The sequence below is a fragment of the Meles meles genome, chromosome 12 (genome assembly GCF_922984935.1).
Source record: "Meles meles chromosome 12, mMelMel3.1 paternal haplotype, whole genome shotgun sequence".
NCBI lineage: Eukaryota > Metazoa > Chordata > Mammalia > Carnivora > Mustelidae > Meles > Meles meles.
Genome location: NC_060077.1, coordinates 57,385,214 through 57,405,856, shown reverse-complemented (window position 1 = coordinate 57,405,856; position 20,643 = coordinate 57,385,214). Strand labels below are relative to the sequence as shown.

The 20,643-nt window shown below is 35.3% G+C and overlaps 1 protein-coding gene across 6 annotated transcripts in view; it reads left to right on the top strand.

Moving 5' to 3' along the window:
- Nucleotides 1-19,674, top strand: part of NOL4 (nucleolar protein 4) — a 407,732-nt gene extending 388,058 nt beyond the window's left edge. For all 6 annotated transcript variants that reach the window (XM_046025545.1, XM_046025543.1, XM_046025549.1 and 3 more), the window contains one exon: nt 17,744-19,674. In XM_046025545.1, the coding sequence (XP_045881501.1) occupies nt 17,744-17,937 (194 nt within the window). In that variant the 3' untranslated portion in view covers nt 17,938-19,674. The remainder of the gene's footprint in view (nt 1-17,743) is intronic.
- The last annotated feature ends 969 nt before the right edge of the window (nt 19,675-20,643 follow it).

Below are 20,643 nucleotides of genomic sequence, written 5' to 3'. Positions count from 1 at the left end.
GCAAGATTTCATTCTTTTTATGGATGAATAATATTCTATTGTATATCTTCTTTATCCATTCATCAGTAATGGGCACTTGGGCTGCTTCCATACCTTGGTAGTTGTAAATACTACTATAAACATACTATGTATGTATCCCTTTGAAACAGTGTTCTTGTATTTTTTGGATAAACACCTAGTAGTATGATTGCTAGATCGTAAGTTGTATTTATAACTTTTTAAGGAATCTCCATACTGTTTTCCACAGGGGATGTACAGTGTGCCTTCCCACTAACAGTGCAAGAAGCTTTCTTATTTCCATATCCTTGCCAACAGCTGTTGTATCTTGTGTTGATTTTAACCATTCTGACAGGTGTGAGGTGCTATCTCGTTGTAGTTTTGATTTGCATAGGAAACAGTGGCTTTGGATAACACATTGGACCAGATGGATTTAAGACTATATTCAGAACAGTCTATCCTAGAACTGCAGAACACAGATGCTTTTCAAGTGCACATGGAACAGTTCTCCAGAGTAGATCACATATTAGGCCACAAAAGAAGTTTCAATAAAATAAAGATTGAAGTCATACTGTGCATCTTTTTTGACCACAAGATTGTGAAACCAGACATCACTCACAAGAAAAAAATCTAGGAAGACCACCAATTCATAGAGGTTAAATAACATGCTACTTAAAAATGAATGGGTCAACCAAGAAATGAAAGAAGAAATAATTACATGGAGACAAAGTGAAAACACAATTTTTCAAATCTTTGAGATGTAGCAAAGTATTTCTGACAGGGGGATATTTCTAGCAATACAGGCCTACCTTAAGAAGGAAGAATAATCTTAGACAACCTAACCTTACACCAAAAGTAACTAGAAAAAGACCAAACTCAATACCAGCAGAAGGAAGGAAATAAAGATAAGTGATATGGAAACTAGAAAAACGCTATCACTGATCAAAAAAACCCAAGCTGGTTCTTTGAAAAGATCAACAGAATTGATAAGCCTCTAGGCAGCCTCATAAATTAAAAAGTGGTCTCAAAATCACAAATGAAAGAGGAGAAATAACCAACACCACAGAAATACAAACAATTGTATGAGAAAATTTTGAAAAATGATATGCCAATAATTTAGACAACCTAGAAGAAATGGATACATTTCTAGAAACATATAAACTTATGCAGGAAGAAATGGAAAATTTGAACAGGCCAATTATCAGCAATAGAATTAAATCAGTAGTCAAAAAACTCCCAGCATATGAAAGAAAGCCCAGGACCAGCTGGCTTCACAGGTAAATTGTACCAGTCATTTAAAGACACTTTAATGCCTAGTCTTCTCAAGCTATTACCAAAAAAGAAAAAAGAAAAGAAAAAAAAAATTGAAATTCATTCAACAAAGGTAGCATTATTGGGATACCAAAACTGGATAAAGACAAAAAAAGACACAACCAAGCCAATATCTCTGATGAACATAGAGGCAAAAATCTTCAACCACATACATATTAGCAACTGAAATCCAACAGTATATTAAAAAATTAGTGAATGAGCGCCATCAAGTAAGATTTATTCTTCAGATGCAAAGCTGTTTCAATATTTGTGATTCAATAAACATGACATCAATAAGAAAAAGTATAAAAACCTTATGTTCATTTCCATAGATGCAGAAAAAGCATTTGACAAAGTACAACATCCATTTAGGATAAAAACACTTAACAAGGTAGGTTTAGAGGGACTACACCTCAATCATAAAGGCTATAAATGAAAAACCCTCAGTTAACATTATACTTATATGCTTATATTATTATACTTAATGCTGAAAAACTGAATCCTAGCCATGGCAATCAAACAAAAAGAAAGAAAAGACATCTAACCTGGAGAGAAAAAAGTTAAACTTTCACTGTTAACAGATGTCACAATATAGTATATAGAAAATGCTAAAGATTCGACAAAAAATCTGCTAGAAGTGATAACTGAATTCAGTAAATTCATAGGATACAAAATCAATGTACAGAAATCTGTTGCCTTTCTATAATAAAGCAGTGGAAAGAGAAATTAAGAGAACAATGCATTTATAATTGCACCAAAATAAATGAAGTATCTTAGGAATAAACTTCACCAAGGAGGTGAAAGACCTGTACTCTAAAACTATAAAACGTTGATGAAAGAAATTGAAGACAACACAAATGGAAAGACATTCCATGCTCATGGATTAGAAAAACAAATATTGTTAAATGTCTATGCTACCCAAAACAATCTACAGATCCATTGCAATTCTTATCAATAAACCTACAGTCTTTTTCACAGACCTAGCTGTACAGAAATAACTGTAACATTTATTTGGAAACACAAGATCCCAAAAGCTAAAGCAATCTTGAAAAGAAAAAGAGAGTTGGAGGCATCACAGTTCCAGACTTCAAGTTATATTACAAAACTATAGTAATCAAAACAGTAGGTACTGGCACAAAAATAGACATAAATCAATGGAACCAAGTAGAAAATCCAGAAATAAACTTGCAGTTATATGGTCAATTACTCTTCAACAAAGGAGGCAAGGATATACAATGGGAAAATTCTCTTCTACAAAGGGTATTGGGAAAACTGGATGGCAACATGCAAAAGAATGAAACTGGACCACAGGCTTACACTATATACAAAAATAAACTAAGATGGATTAAAGACATAAATGTGTGACCTGAAACCATAAAAGTCTAGAAGAGAGCACAGGCAGTAATTTCTCTGACATTGGCCATAACAATGTTTTTCTAGATAAGTCTCCTGAACCAAGGGAGAGAAAGACAAACCAGGAAACAGATTCTTAACTATAGAGAACAAACTGATGGTTACCAGAGGAGAGGTTGGTGGAGGGTTGGGTGAAGGGAATTCAAGAGTACATTTATCTTGATGAGCACTGAGTGATGTGTAGAAAACTGAGTCATTGTATTGTACACCTGAAATTGATATAAAACTTAACTCCGCTGGAATTAAAATCTAGAGAACCTAACTTAAATCCATGAATATGATGGCTAATTTTAAGTGTCAGTGTCACTGGTCATAGACACTAGACATTCAGCCTAGCATTATTCTGGGTTTGTCTGAATGACATAAACTTTTGAATTGGTAGACTAAAGGAAGAGGTTCTAACATGGGTAGGCATCCTTCAATCAAATTAAGACCTGACCAGAGCAAAAAAGCTAAGTCAGAGAGAAATCCATCTGCTTGTTTGAGCTGGATGGCAGTCAGCTCTTGCTTTTGGACTTGAACTGAAAAATCAGCAGTTTGGGGGTCTTGAGCCTACAGACTTTCAGACTAGAATTTACACAGTCACCTATCCTAGTTCTCAGGCCTTGGGACTTGGACTGATAATCCCCCGCAGCTTCCTTAATATCTAGCCTGTCAACTGCAAATCTTGGGACTTCCCAGTCTCCATAATCATGTGAGCTAATTCCTTATTACATATATTACACACATATATCAGCTGTTGGTTTTGTTTCTTTGGAGAACCTTGACTAATACAATGAGTTACATCAACTTGAATAAATCCTTAGTCTTTAACCTAAATAATCCATGAATCCTCTATTTTTACTGAGAAGTTAAGGCGAGGGTAGGATTCCAGTTAAAAATCAGCTCTCACAGGGTGCCTAGGTGGCTCAGTGGGTTAAGCCTCTGCCTTTGGCTGAGGTCTTGATCCCAGGGTCCTGGAATTGAACCCCGCATTGGGCACTCTGCTCAGCAGGGAGCCTGCTTCCCCCTCCCCCTCTGCCTGCCACCTTGCCTACTTGTGATCTGTCAAATAAACCTTAAAAAAAAAACAAAACCAGCTCTCGCATTCATTGAACCATTTAACATGCATAACTTCATTTCCCCTGCTCCAACAACCTGGCAAATGGACAAATGTGGTAGCAGTATTGCAGTATTCACATTTTACTTGTGAATCTCAGAGGATACATGATTTGCCCAGATTTATAGTTCATATATCTAGAGTTTCCGTTTTAAGACTTGAACCCAGATTTTTCATATACTAGTTTTATAACTATATACTTATATGTATAAAATGAGATTTCATCATTTGAAGATGAAACTTGTGTCCAAGTCCAAATTCTTTAGTAGAGTTTTACTATTTACTTGGGTTACTAGTACTTTATCACAGGTACAGTTTCCATTTAATTTACCTCCTTAAAATGTCTTCAAATATTTCTGAAAATAGATTGAATACACATAAACATACATTTTACAGCTGATGTTTTAAAATTTTAGCTTATTGGGGTTTCCTGTTAACTTTAAAATAAGACAGTAAGTATACAAGAGAATAAAACGTATCTAGTTTTTCCTGAGGACATTCTGGAGATTTTTCTCATCTTTCCCCTTGTTTACTAAACTTCCAACTAATCCTTGGAAAAAGATGAAACTTAAGGGGCACCAGCTGTGCTGGTTAAGTATCCCACTCTCAATTTTGGCTCAGGTCATGATTTCAGGGTTGTGGAATAGAGCCCTGTGTGGGGCTCCCTGCTCAGCGTGGACCCTGCTGGAGATTCTTTCTCCCCCTCTTCCATTGTCTTTCCCCCCACCCAAGCCCCCAAGCCCTCCTCCTCTCACTAAATGGGAAATACATATATACATACATACACACACAGACACTTTTAAAATAAGGTAAAACTTTAATCATGGGGTCATGGTGATGGAGGCGGAACCCCAGTAATCTAAGCAATTTAGATATTTTTGGCCTCAGCTCTGAAAAATAATAAATGGATGTTCTGGGCTTATTATTTGGGGGGGCATTATTTCCTGTTACTTGAAAAAGTGAACATGTATGAAAATGCAAAAACTCAAGTAGTACTGTAATTCATTTTACCCTCATGTAGTATGTTTGATTCATCTGAGTTAAAAAATAACTCTCCTCTCTACTACAGTGTTTGTGTCCTTTCCCACAAACCCGAACTATACACAAAACAGCCATGCTGAGTTGTTTCCCTCACAAATTTCTAAGACTCTGCTGGAGAGTAACTGACACTGCCAAGTCTTCCTACAGTTTATCAGTTAGGTCTCTAGAAAATGTTGAATTTGAAGCTCAAGTGGAAGGGCCACACAATGAAAAAACAAGGCTGTTTACAGAGCTGAGTGCCCTCAGTTAGCAAATCTAACCTAGAGGAAAGATTGGCCTTCTTAATGGGGGAAACAATGGAGTCTTTTCAAATTGTGTAGAAAAGCTCTTCAAATGCAATTTTATTTTGTTTTGTTAAACAAGGCACGTTTAGATGAGAAAAATGAAATAAAACAAATGGATTAAGACAATGAAAAGAAGATTGTATACAGGGAAAACTCACTAAAAGAAAAAATTTAATAAATGAATTTTTAAAAGCAGATCTAAAATGCATTTTGAAATAAAAAGTCAGATTTGTTTCAGGACAATCATGTATGCTTTTTTGTATTGTATGGGATATCAACAATTACAGTGTAAATAATCAAAATTGCCTTCAAATCAACATGGAAGTATATTATGGAAGATCTAATTCCAACTGTAATTGCTTGTCAGTGCTTGATCCTTAGTTTTGGTAGACAGTAGACTTATAATTTAGGGGGAGAGTAAGGGTAATTCATATACTCCCCTCTTCTCCCTTGCATAATGCCTTAAACAGCTACTTGACAGTGATAAATATCTTGCTTTTTGTGTTTTCTTAGTTGTCTGTAGAATATGTATCTCAGCAATTTGGTACATACTTCATGGATAAATACCCTGTTCCTTGGTAACCTAATGTTGATTAATCAGTGTTTATTAAGTAGAAAGGGATAAATTTGATGAGGTCAAGAGGAGTTAAGTACTTGACAGCACAATCTGTTAGGCTTAGATTAGACCTGAATGGGTTGAAAATGGCTTGAGTTTGACAAAGACTTTAGATGAGTCAAACAGTTCTCACTGAACTGTGGCATCTGACATTCTCTCCTAATCAGAATGGTAAGCCCCCTGAAGATGGAGTGATCCAGACCTTGTATTAACACATATCTTGTGTTGTAATCCAGTATTTGGTAAAGGACAGATTCTTAGGTAGATGCATAAATTAAAAGTGGTTTCATTTTGATAGAAAAGACCCATACAAAACACAGTCTTGCAGAAGTATTTAGAGGAAATGTGTGTGTGTGTGTGTGTGTGTGTGTGTGTGTACACACTCACACATGTAATAAGTAGAAAATTGGCTTTAAGGCAAAAGCTTTAAATTTCTTACCTAATAATGCAGGGAACAGTTCATAGTCACAATTGTCTAGAAACTATGTGCCCCAACAACATAACCTTAAAATTAATAAAAAGTTAACAAAATTGCAAGAAGAAATGGGCATATCCATAGACTTTTAAAACACTTCTTTCAGAGACTGATAGAAATGAAAATCACTTAGAATTGAAAATACAACAAAAATCTAATCTGGCTATATCTAGAACCTGCTCAAGACACATTCTTTCATATTGACTAAGCAAATGGTAACAATCAAAGGATTATTAATATATTGTATTTAGCATTGTATTTAGAAACATTCATAATTAATGTAGATGAAAGCACTACACATTAAATTTGTGGGATGGAACTAAAGTGGCATTTTGGCACACACATTAGACAAAGAAAGTTAATGAGCTATGCATTTAATCCAAGAAGTTAGAAACAGAGCAGAGAAAATAAATGGAGAAATTAAACAGAAAATAAAGAAGCAATAGAGACAACCAATAAAAGCAAAATATTTGAAAGGACTTAAAGCAAGACTAGCCAAGAAAGTAAGTATAAAATAAGAATGAAAGAACAAAAGATTTTAAATATTAAAATAATACCTTTATGCTAGTATATTTGAAAATTTATTTAGAAATGGTTTTACAAAAACGTAATTGGCAAATATTGACTCAAAAAAAGATATTCCCCATGAATTTACAGTGATTAATACATTGAATCAGTATTGTAAAAACCTAGGAATTAAAAAAAAATAACCAGATAGTTTAACAGATAAGTTTTACTAAAACCTTAAGGATGAAATACTCATTTTATTTTTTTTTTGAAAGATTTTTATTTATTTGATAGAGAGAGAGGTCACAAGTAGGCAGAGAGGCAGGCAGAGAGAGAGGAGGAAGCAGGCTCCCTGCAGAGCAGAGAGCCCGATGCGGGGCTCGATCCCAAGACCCTGAGATCATGACCTGAGCCGAAGGCTTAATCCACTGAGCCACCCAGGCGCCCCGAAATACTCATTTTAGACAAAGAGATTGAAAAAAGGGGAAAAGAAATGAAAAGCACCCCAGCACATTTTGTGGTACCATTATAATCCTATCATCAAAAACAGTATTAAAAGGGCAAGTTCTATTATAATCACTTATAACTGCAACTGTATGTTGAATTTAGTCATGTGTATCTGCTGTTAGCCAAGCACTGCCCTGGATGCTTTGTATGTATTAGCTAATTTAGCCAAGCTGCTAAAGAATAATAATTTTCTTCACCCTTTGTCAGAAAAGTATGACATTATCATCAATAAAATACTTCTGGTAAACATATGATCAAAACATAAAATGAAAGTGTGCAATCAAAGTAAGCTTCTAAGTGGCTCATGTATTAGTCATGTATTAGTCAAGCAGGGAAAGTGACTTCACTTACTGTAAGATAATGAGTTTATTAAACGGTGTTTGGTTGCAGCAATTCAACTGTTTCTAAAGAAAATAAACTTGCTTGACTAGTAGCATTATGGCAAAAACAGTGCTTGAAGGGCTGAAGTTAAGATATTGGGGATAATAATTAAAAACCAAGGCAATTGATTAAAAGTGGTTTTGTCTCTTTATAAGTGGAGATGTTACTAATATTGTTAGGTTTTTTGTTTGTTTTTAATAATCAGTGATGAGTTTGAAGTGACAAAAGACTTCGTGTTTATGAATAGTATGAAGTGAAACACCTTTTACTGGGAATATTTTCATTGTAAATAACAAAATTCAGTAAAACCTAAAGTGGAATCTGCTAAGATGTATGAAGTAGAAAGGCTTATTTGGACAAATTTACAAAGTTTATTAAAACATAAGTCGTCATATGGTTACTTCCTGAACTATTCACCTTTTGAATTAGGTACATTGTGGAGAAACTTTGAATTGATCATGTAACATTGAACAGCAGTGTCAGCGTTAAACTTTGTTTTCATCAATTTAATTATCCTAACTTCTGTGAGATTTTGTCAAAAATAAAATCCAAATGCCCTTACTTGTCCTAAGACACAGCAGCTTGATGGCCTTGTGGGAAACTTTTTCAGGTCAGAGCCAAGACTGAAATTTTTCTGAACACTAAATGGCTTTGGAAATTAGCTTATGCTACAGAATGAACAATGATTCTTGATGAGTTCAATCTGAAATTACAAGATGAAACAGTTCTTATATGTGAAGTTTATGCTGTGATAAAGCCATTTTGCTGATAACATTGTTTGACTTACATGTAGTGGCTAAGCTGCTTTATAAATTCATACTGTCCAAGTTAAAACAAGATGTAAATCTACATTTCCACACATATTTCCTGTGGATATATTTGCTGAGCACATACTACAGGCTCAGCAATGTTTTTTGGACTTTATACACGTGGAAAATAAATTCCCGTATCTCAAAATAGTTTTCACTGTTCAATTGAACTGCCAGTTTAATCTTCAGTTGGAAGTAATTAACCTGCAATGCATTGACAAGTTATTAGGTAAGTTTCTAGAAAATCCAGAAGAAGGCTATAAATGTTTTACAAATGATGAATATACTCAATTTGGAAACATCTATATAAAATTCATAAAATCTCTGTACAGATCCACATTAACAGATGGACATTTACAGTTGATTTTGGTAACAGGGACCATGAACCTGAAACCCCAGCTAAGAAAAATGTTATCCCCCTCCAGAGAATTTCATTCTTCGTAGTAGACCTGTAATCCATATTTTGTAATATATTTATCAATTGCTGAATTCTGAGTTTTGTCCACAGAAGTTTTGTGAAATCTTCTAACAACAATTTTAACTTATATGAAGTGATACATCATTGTGGCTTTGACTAGCATTTCCCTGATGATTATGAAATACCTTTTCAGATATTTCAGACCACCAGTATATTGGAAAACAGTATATTTGGAAAACTATTTAGATCATTTGCCCATTTATTAATCAGACTTTTTTTTTTTTTGCTATTGAATTGCGTTATGCTTGTATATGTTTTAGATGTTAACCCCTTATCAGATATATGATTTTCAGATATTTTCTCCCATTTGGTAGGCTTCTTTCATTTTATCAATGGTTTCCTTTGCTGTGCAGTGGTTTTTAATTTGATATAGTCTCAGATGTTTATTTTTGCCTTTGTTGCTTTTGCTTTAATGTCAAATCCAAAATATCATAACCAGATTGATGTCTTGGAGTTTACCATCTATTTTCTCTTCTAGGAGTTTATGGGTTCAGGTCTTAAAGTATTTGATCAACTTTGGGTTAATTTTTGTTTATAGTTTTAGAGGTTCAGTTTCATTCTCTTGCCTATGCTATCTGATTTTCCCAGCACCGTTTCTAAAAGAGACTGTTCTTTCCCCATTGTGTATTCCTGGCTCTTTTGTCCTAAATTAATTAACCACATGCATGTAAGTATAGTACTGGGCTATCTCTTCCAATTGGTTTGTGTTTATGTTTATGCCAATACCACACTATTTTGATTACTAAAGCTTTGGTAACATTTTTTGAAATCAGGGAGGATGTTGCCTCCACTTTGGTCCTATTTCAAGATTACTTTCCCTATTTGAGGTCCTGTGTGGTTCCATACAAATTTTAGGATTGACAGTTTTAGGTCTTCCTTCCCAGTTTGGAATGCATCTATTGAGACAACTGTATGTTTTTGTTCTGATTGATTTGCAGATATTGAACCATTCTTGAATCCTTGGAATAAACCCACCTGATTATGCTGTGTGATCCTATCAATATATTGAATTTGGCTTGCTATGTTTTGTTAAGGATTTTTGTCTATATATACATTAGGGATACTAGCTTTTAATTATCTTATTGTATCCTTCTCTAAATTTGGTATTTAAACATATAATTACAGAAAATCAAAACATAAAGACAGCAAGAAGAAAGGAACAGAGGATTTCCAAAAAGCCAGAAAATAACTGACAAAATGGCACATGCCTGTGGACAATTTCTTTAAATACAAATGCCTAAATTATCCAATCAAAAGACACAGAGGAACTGAATGGATAAAAAATTAGACCCATCTTGATACTCCCTACAAGAGACTAACTATCAGACCTAAAGATACATACAACCTAAAAAAGAAGGGATGGAAAAATATATTCCATGCTAATAAATGGAAGCAAAAACAAAGCTGGGTAGCAATACTTAGACAAACTAGACTTTAAAACAAAGACTCTAATAAGAGACAAAGAAGGGCATTACACAGTGATAAAAGGATTGATCAAATAAAATGTAATAATTGTAAATACATATGTATCCAACATAGAAGCACCTAAATATTAAAAGCAAATATTAACAGACATAAAGGGAAAAATTAACAGTAATATGAAAATAGTAGGGAATTTTAACACCGTTTATATCAACAATAGATGATCCAGACAGATAATTATTTTTTAAAGTGGCTTTAAATGATATGATAGACCAGATGGGCTTGACAGATATATAGAATATTCTGTCTAAAAACAGATTCAACCCGAATGTTTATAGCAGCAATGTCTACAATAGCCAAACTATGGAAAGAACCTAGATGTCCATCAACAGATGAATGGATCAAGAAGATGTGGTATATATACACAATGGAATACTATGCAGCCATCAAAAGAAATGAAATCATGCCATTTGCAACGATGTGGATGGAACTAGAGCGTATCATGCTTAGTGAAATAAGTCAATTGGAGAAAGACAACTATCATATGATCTCCCTGATATGAGGACATGGAGAAGCAACATGGGGGGGTAGGGGGATAGGAGAAGAATAAATGAAACAAGATGGGATTGGGAGGGAGACAAACCATAAATGACTCTTAATCTCACAAAACAAACTGGGGGTTGCTGGGGGGAGGTGGGATTGGGAGAGGGGGAGGGGGCTATGGACATTGGGGAGGGTAAGTGCTATCGTGAGTGCTGTGAAGTGTGTAAACCTGGCGATTCACAGACCTGTACCCCTGGGGATAAAAATACATTATATGTTTATTAAAAAAAAAAAATTTGGAAAGGGAGGCGAACCATAAGGGACTATGGACTCTGAAAAACAACCTGAGGGTTTTGAAGGGTCAGGGGTGGGAGGTTGGGGGAACAGGTGGTGGGTAATGGGGAGGGCACGTTTTGCATGGAGCACTGGGTGTTGTGCAAAAAGAATGAATACTGTTACGCTGAAAAAATAAATAAAATGGGGAAAAAAAAAGCAAAAAAAAAAAAAAAACAAATAAACATATAAGTAAAAAGAGTTAAAATGAAAAAAAAACAGATTCACATTCTTTTTCAAGTAGACATGGGACATTTTCCAGAATAGATCATATTAGGCCATGAAGTAGTCTCAATTTTAAGATTGAAATTGTACCAACCATCTTTTCTGACCACAATAGTATGAAACTGGAAATAGAGTAGACAAAAAAAAAAAAAAAAAAAACTGTGGAAAAAAAATATATAAGCTAAACTATATGCTACTGAACAGCCAATGGCTCAACAAATAGAGGAAACTGAAAAATACCTTGAGACAATAACAGTAGAAATTTTCTGAATGAAGCAAAAACAGTGCTAAAAGACAATGTTATAATCAAACAGGCTTACCTAAAAAAAAAAAATTCAAATAAACTTTGTGCCTAAATGAATTAGGAAAAGAACCAACAAAGCTCAAGGATAGTAGAGAGAAGGAAATAATTAAGATCAGAGCAGAAGTAAAAAGAATCTAGGAATAAATTTAATCAGGATGTTAAAGAACTGTACTCTGAAAACATTAAATACTGATGAAAGAAATTGAAGACAACACAAATGGAAAGGTATCCCATACTCATGGAGTGGAAGAATTAGTGTTAAAATATCCGCACTATCCAAAACAATCCATAGATTCAATGCAATCCCTATCAAAATACCGATAGCATTTTCCACAAAACTAGAACAAATGTACTAAGATCTGTAGGAAACCACAAAAGACCTCAAATACCCAAAACAATCTCGAGAAAGAAGAAAGCCAGAGGTATCACAGTCCCAGATTTCAAGATATACTACAAAGCTGTAGTAATCAAAACAGAATGCTACTGGCACAAAAACACATGTAAATCAATGGACCAGGATAGAGAGGCCAGAAATAAATCCAAACTTACATGGTCAATTAATCCATGACAAAGGATACAAAAATATACAGTGGGGGAAAGACAGTCCCTTAAATAAATGGTGTAGAGAAAACTAGATAGCTCCATTTTGCACCAAAACCAAAAACCAAACAAAACCCACTTTCTCATACCATACACAAAAATAAACTCAAAATGGGTTCAAGACCTAAATGTGAGACCTGAAACCATAAAACTCCTAGAAGAAAACATAGGCAATAATCTCTGACATTAGCCTTAGCAACATTTTTTTTTGGACAGGTCTCCTCAGGCAAGGAAAACAAAAGCAAAAAAAAAAAAAAAACTATTGGGAATACAACAAAATAAAAGGCTTTTGTGCAGCAAAGGGAACTATCAAACAAATTGAAAAGGCAGCCTACTGATTAGGAGAAGATATTTGCAAATAATATATCCAATAAGCAGTTAATCTCCAAAATATATGAAGACCTCAACACCAAAAAGCCCCCCCCCCAAAAAAAATCCCATTAAATAATGGGCAGAGGACCTGAATAGACATTTCTCCAAAAATGACATACAGATGGCCAGCAGATCCATGGGAAGATGCTCGATGGCAGGAATCATTAGGGAACTACAAATAAAAACCACAAGGATGTTATCACCTCACACCTGTCAATGTCTAGACTCAGAGTGACAAGAAGTAACAAGTGTTGGTCAATATATGTAAAAAAAAAAAACCCTCGTGCACTGTGGTGGGAATGTAATTTTAATGTAGCCACTATGGAATATGGTATGCAGGTTCCTCAAAAAATCAAAAATAGAAATACCATATGATCTAGCACTTCACTACTGGCTAACTACCCAAAGAAAATAGAAACACTCCTTTGAAAAAAGATATATGTACCTTTATGTTTATTGCAGCATGCAATAGCCAAGATACAGAAGCAACCAAGTGTCCATCAGTAGATGCATGGGCTGTGTGTATGTGCATGTGGGTGTAATGGACTGTTACTCAGCCATTAAAAAAAATGAGATAGTGCCATTTGATACCATATGGATGGTTCTAAAGAGTATTATGCTAAGTGAAATAAGTCAGAGAAAGTCAAACACCATATGATTCACTTATTTGTGGAACCTAAAAAATGAAACAAATAAAAGCAGAAACAGACCCATAAATACAGAGAACAAACTAATGGTAGCTAGGAGGATAGGGGATGGCAAAATGGTTGAAGGAAAGGAGAAGATACAGGCTTCCAGTTATGGAATGACTGTCGCAGGAATGAAAGGTACAGCTTACAGAATATAGTTCATGCATTTAAAATAGGTTTGTATGGTGGCAGGTGATAGCTACACTTTAGTGAAATGGCAACCTTCAGAATGGGAGAAGGTAATTGCAAAGGCCCTAGCTGATAAATTGTTAGTATCTGGAATCTAAAGAATTTAATAAACTCAACACCCCCCCCCAATAATCCAGTTAAAAAATGGGAAGACCTGAGTAGACTTTTCCCCAAAGAATACATACAGATGGCCAACAGATGCATGAAAAGGTGCTTAACCTCACTCATTGTCAGGGAAACACAAAATCATGATGAGCTACTACCTCACACCTGTCAGAATTGTTAAAATCTACACCACAGGAAACAACAGATGTTGGCAGGTATGCCAAAAAAGGCGAACACTCTTACTCTGTTGGTGGGAATGGAAACTGGAGCAGCTGCTCTAGAAAACAGTATGGAGGTCCCGAAGAATCTTAAAAATAGCAATACCCTATGATCCAACAATTACACTCCTAGATATTTATCAAAGAATACAAGAATACTGATTCAAAAGGGCACTTGTACCCCAATGTTTATAGCAGCATTATCAACAAGAGTCAAATTATGGAAAGAGTCCAAATGTCCATTGACTGATGATAGATAAAGAAGAGGTGGTATATATGTACAATGGAATATTACTTCGCCATTGAAAACAATGAAATCTTGCCATTTGAATGATGTGGATAGAGCTAGAGTGTATTATGCTAATAAGCAAAATAAGTCAAAGAAATACCATAGAGTTTCACTCATTTGTGCAATTTAAAGAACAAGACAGATAAACATAGGGGAAAGAAAAAAAGGCAAACCATAAAATAGACTCTTAACTATAGAGGACAAATGAGGGGTTGCTAGAGGGAAAGTGGGAGGGGATGGGCTAAATGGGTGATGGGCTTTTGAGGAGGGCACTTGTGATGAGCACTGGGTGTTACATGTATGTAATGAATCAAATTCTTCTAAAACTAATACACCAAATGTTAAGTAGAACTTAAAAACTTGAAACAAAAATAAGCTAGCATGAGAGTTGTTGAATCACTGTGTTGTACACCTGAAACAAATATAACATTGTATGTGAACTGTATTTTAAGAAATACATCAAAAAATAAAGTGAATTATAGATATACATCTTCATTTAATTAGAATTTACTTATAACTTATAAATCTGCCCCCAACCCTTAAATCAAAGATTGATTTTGGTGGAGCTTAATTTTTCTAACATTTTCTGTTACCGGGAAATACCTCTTACTCAAATTTTCAGAATGACTATAGAGTCTGCATAATTATGGTTTTAAAATTAGTCAAGTTTTCTAATTTGCTTTAATCACTTGATACTCAAATCATTTTCTCTTGAAACATCTATTGTGTCATTCTTTTTGCTTGTTTTATTAACTGGCTCCCTCCTCCAGAGCCCATAACTTTTTTTTTTAAGTTTTATTTATTTAATTGACAGATCACAAGGAGGCAGAGAGTCAAGCAGAGAGAGAAGGAAGCAGGCTCCCTGCTGAGCAGAGAGCCTGATGTGGGGCTCCATCCCAGGACCCTGAGATCATGACCCTGAGATCATAACCTGAGCAGAAGGCAGAGACTTTAACCCTTTTTAGTGGCTTTGTTATTTGAGCAAATCTCCAAGAATATTTTCCTTGACTTCATTAAATTTAACATCTTCATAAAATTTGAAATTTTACTTTGTATTGATTTTTTTGAGTTAAGCGAAGCCAGTCAAGTATGACATTGTCTGAATGAGGCAAATTAAGAATCCTAGTTAACATGGGTGCCGGGGTAGCTCAGTCAGGTAAGAGTCTGCTTTCAGCTCAGCTCATGATCCTGGTGTCCTGGGATTGAGCCCTCTGTGAGTCTTCCTGCTTAGCAGGACGTCTGCTTCACAGGAAGTCTGCTTCTCTCTTTTCCTCTTCACCTCCTCCTCCCTGACCCTTGTCATCTCCCTTGCACACACTCTCTCAAATAGATAAATAAAATCTTAAAAAAAAAAAAAGTACTAGTAACAAACAAGGGCTGTTTGAGTAGTCACTAATTTTGTTCATTTGTGACTTTTTTTTTTTTGCTTCCCTACTCAACCTCTTAGCTTTGAAGATTCAGCAAAAAGAATTCCTTATACTTTTAATTATACTTAATCCTGATCCTGTAGATCCAAATGACTCCAAGATAATGGAGGTCAGCTTTCTTCCAGAAAAATAACAAAGGTGTGAATGGCTTGTGTTACTGAGCTATCTAGAATTTGCCTGTGTTAATAATTAGAAAGAAAGTGAAAACTCTATTAGTTTGGAAGCCTTTATCTCTGAGCCAGAGGTAGAGAATAATCTGTGAACCACGGTGTTAGAACGAAATCACAATCTTTTTATCCTAAAAAGAACTTGAGCCCTAGCCTCACTCTTTCTTAATTCCACCTAAAGACGTCAAACAGCCACTTGGCTTGTCAGCAAAAACATCATAAAATGTTACAACTTCTAGTAAAATAATGATCATCAACTGGACAAGACATATCTACATAATTGAGGAAAGTCCTTTCAGCTTTGTTTTATAAAGATTTGTACTGGTACTGGGATACTTGAATATAAATAAAGGGGAAAAAATCCAAATTTAAAGTGTGTTCATCCATAAACCAGAACCCATTATGTCATATTTTCTTAATCCATTCAGAACTTTCCAAATGCACTAGTTGCTATTGATTTGCTTCCATGCTTGTTCATTCCTTCCTGTCTGCACGTGCAACATCCCCGCACCTCTCCCTTTCAGCCCCAGGATTTTGTAAACAGCAGAACAAATGGAAACTAACTCCTGCTAGGAAGTCAAGGCTTTAAGGCTGTGGCAGAAGTGGAAATAAGTCCCTCTCAAATGTTTGAGTTCTTGTGTGCTAGTCTTGTCTCTGTCCTAATTAGATTACGAGTGAAGCTGTTCCCATTTCATGAGACACGTGCCTCTTAGCTGACAGCAGTCCTCTTCTCCCTTCAGGTACAGGGTGGGTCTTGACCTCTTTCCGTCAGGCCTCAAGAAGGAGGAACAGGATCCCTTGTTTCAGTTCAGGAATTGAATACTATTATATGAAAAGTTCTCTAAGAAAAATCTAAATTATTTCAAGTTAGAGAATTACTACAATTCTTGAGCATGCCTTCAGTTAATGTCCCCAATAATATTTATTCAAGGATTTTAAATGTATTACTCATTGCAAATTTATTAATTATGGTTCTTACCTTTCATTAATTGCTGTAACAATGAACACTTAAAACCTTTATAACACCTAAAAAAATCTTAATCCAAGAATTGATGCAGAGTATTTTAAAAATCTTTAATTAAGACATTTCTGTTAACTAAATTGTTTTAAAGTAAAAATATACAAAGAAATAAAAACTTACAATATGTTGTCAAAAAGCAGACCTATCTCATTTGGTTTAATTATATGTAATAAACCTTTGGACACCTGTTTTAGGCAAATAAATACAGAAGCAGCTTTAACAATACCTAAAGCACTATCCCAGGTCTGGTTTCTTTGCGGAATTGTTTGTACTGATCATTTACTTACTGCACCTTCCTAAAACTAACTGCTGTCTAATATTTTTAAATACTAATTTTTACTAACACATTTTAAAATGCTAACCAACATGATAGAAAAGCATTCCCCTGAAATAAAAAAATATGCAATTCACATCCTTACTATGCCACTTAAAAGCTGTTGAATTGTAACCATGTCATTGAACTCTTCTGTCCAAAATTTCCTTTGTTCTAAATGGAGGAGTTTGTAATCTGGAGTCATTAGCATCACAGTCTAGGATGTTTCCACGTCTGAGTAGGTGGGACCTGAAATTATTTGTTAACCAAGGGTGCAAACACAAAGCATTTGTAAGTCCCAGCATTTTACACTGCTGCAGAGAAACTTCGATAATATCTGTAGAGTATACTTGAAATTGAGTTTGCCAAAAAGCACATAGTAGGAGTAGGTCTTCTTCAGGGTCTTTCTGGACAAGGAATCCGAGAATACTCAGCCACTCATTTCACATCATGTTGCTCTCTGGTATTTCAGAGAGCTGATGTATTTGATTAAAGGTATCAGTAGCTTCTCATAAAAGAGTAAGTGAATTAAGTCAACAATTTAATGGTCATGTTCAAAGTACCGGAACAAAGATTGTTCATGTTAATTTTGTGATTATTTTTTCTAGGACCGACGGATCTCAGCATGAAGAGGCAGTTGGCAACTAGCTCAGGATCCTCCAGCAGTTCAAGCTCCAGACCCCAGCTGAGTCCAACTGAAATCAATGCTGTGAGACAGCTCGTTGCAGGATACCGAGAATCAGCTGCATTTTTATTGCGTTCTGCAGATGAACTGGAAAATCTTATTTTACAACAGAACTGAGTCAAATGACGATCCTATTCATTGAGGTCTAAATTTGCAGTTTCCACTAATGACATTTTGATTTCCCAGCAGAGACGCTTCTGGTCTTACTGCACAGTCTTAAGAGAAATACTTCCATTATGCCACATTGTCCTTGATCCATAAAGTGATGTGTTAAGGTGCTTCACAGGAACTCTGACCTCTGAAGTACTTGAGATACTGTAATGTGTCCAGCCTACTGCTTTATGTTTTAGTTTCTCAGCATAAATATCTTGGAGAAAAAAAAAAAAGCTGTATATTCTTAATTCAAGGATAAAACAGAAGAAGTTTGTGGTATAAAAAATAGTTCAAGATCCAACTGAAATATTAGTGGAATTTGCTACTGACTTACTGGACAGAAAGCTACAGTATCTGGCAAAAAAAAAAAAAAGCCAAATTTCTTGTTGCTACAGGATATAACATTGAGAAGGATCTTGTATTTTAAAAAAATATATATGTAATTTTTATAAAAAGACAAAAACTTGTTTTTCATTCAAAATTGTCATTTTTACTTTGGTAACTTTTTCATAGGTCCTAAAAGAAAACTGTTTTGAGAAACTACTGTAAGTACCTTTTCCACATCCCTTTGCCTTCTCCTCTTTCCAGATTCTTTCTACAAAAAATAACAATGCTGGAAAACAAACCCTTGCTACGTTCTTTAAATCGTCACATCAGGAACTACTTCCACGAGAAGCCTGTGTTTCTGCACTCGACTCGTCATGCCTCTCAACATCGCAGTTTCGCAATAGAGGTTTTCATCACAGAATGTTTTAATATTAAAAAAGACGTATCATTGAAAAAAAAAAATCACACCTTGGTTCCTTACAGCTGCTCACCGTGGATTGACGCTGCTGTGTTTCGGGCATGCCTCCAGCAGCAGTTGGATGTAGATGGCTGAATGTTAAGAGGTTGCAAGTGACAATCTGAAAATTTGCACTCGTGTGTAGTTTTTCTTTCTCTCTTTCAGAAATAGTTTCCAAAAAGACCATTACCTCTCCTGATAGGATTTGTATAATTTGCAGTTCTAGGTAACAGTGATGTAAAGAACTCTCAGTGGACGCAGCTGCAGCTTTTCCATGAACTTTTCCTTCCTCTCCCTCCACACTTTGCCCTTTCTTATTTTATAGTGTTGGATACACATGAATGGTGTTTTCTTTGTGCACTGAGGCAAGCCTATTTTTTAAATATTTAGGGAGAAGTACATCAGTTTATGCTTCTTGTACAATTATCTTTCTGTTGTTCAGCTTTGGTTGGATTACAAATTCTTTGTGCTTTCCTGAATTTGCCTTATTTTATGTAAAACTTATGTCATTCAGTTTTTGATAATGAGTTTAAGGCATCAGTGATATTTCTTATGTACTTGTTACATATAGTTTTTCAAGTAATGACTGTGATTGTGACCAAGTAATGTGCACTTTTTCTTGTAACTGTGGACATTGCTATGCTTTTTCTTCTAGTGTTTCTAGAATTACTGTTCCTGACAGTTACGTAAACAAAACAAAAAAAACACAAAAAAAGAACTTTTGTGATACTGTTGGTGAATATAATGTGAAAAACTTATTGAAATATGAGTATTTTGGAAATACATAGATGCACAAACATCTTTTAAGGTGTGGATTTAGAGTTTGCTTATTTAAATGAAAATTCAAAAAAATCGAGGGCTGGTATAATTTTATCTGTTTTGTTTGGTTTAATAAACAGATTTCTGTGTAAAAATAATGATTGTGAAAACTTCCAAACTTTCTGAAGGATACAATTAGCAGTTCGCTTTGAAAATATGCAATGCCATTTTGTACCCAGCATTTAGAACAAGAAGGACGGTTAGCCTTTTATCTGAGTATTATCCCAATATCCTCTAGAGTCTCAACATTGTCTAATAAAGAATTTTTCCAAGACAGGGTAAGGGAAATTAGCAAACCAAGGATATTTCGTTTGATTATTTAAATCTGATTTAAGAATTTCTTTTACTCCTCATTTTTACATAAGTAATTTGGGTCTTTTAGTCTCTCCTGATTTAACATCTTAGGAGAAACATGTCTCTGAAGTGCCTCTTTCCTGCTTTGAGTTTAGTTGCAGTCGTCTTTGAAGACTTGGACATGGTTGCTATTTCAAAAAGTAACCGGTTTATGGATGTGAGGGCGATCTGGCTGCAACATCTGTCACCCCATTGATCGCCAGGGTTGATTCGGCTGATCTGGCTGGCTAGGCGGGTGTCCCCTTCCTCCCTCACTGCTCCATGTGCGTCCCTCCTGAAGCTGCACGCTCGGTCGAAGAGGAAGACCTTCCCCGATAGAGGAGAGGACCGTTCTTCGGTCAAGGGTATACGAGTAGCTGCGCTCCCCTGCTAGAACCTCCAAACAAGCTCTCAAAAAGTAACCGGTTTGAGTTCAGCATATACATAAAAAATCCTTAAGAGTGATAATGAAGCAGAGTAGAAAAGGTAAGTTCCAGCAAGGTGCTCTTGTTTTCATTACATTCCTACCTTCGAATAGAACTCCCAGGCCCTCCTACCAAGAACAAAATTCCCTCAAAGTTTCTGCTTTTTGAACATTTATCACAAAGAGAAAGGGTACTAGGACTCCCACTGTTTTCCCGGGAGAGCTCAGAGGCCAAAGCCACATATGCTTTTGTTTCTCTTTCTGCTTTAGGACTTGTGCCAAAAACACCAGGGTCCTCTTTTACACTGGG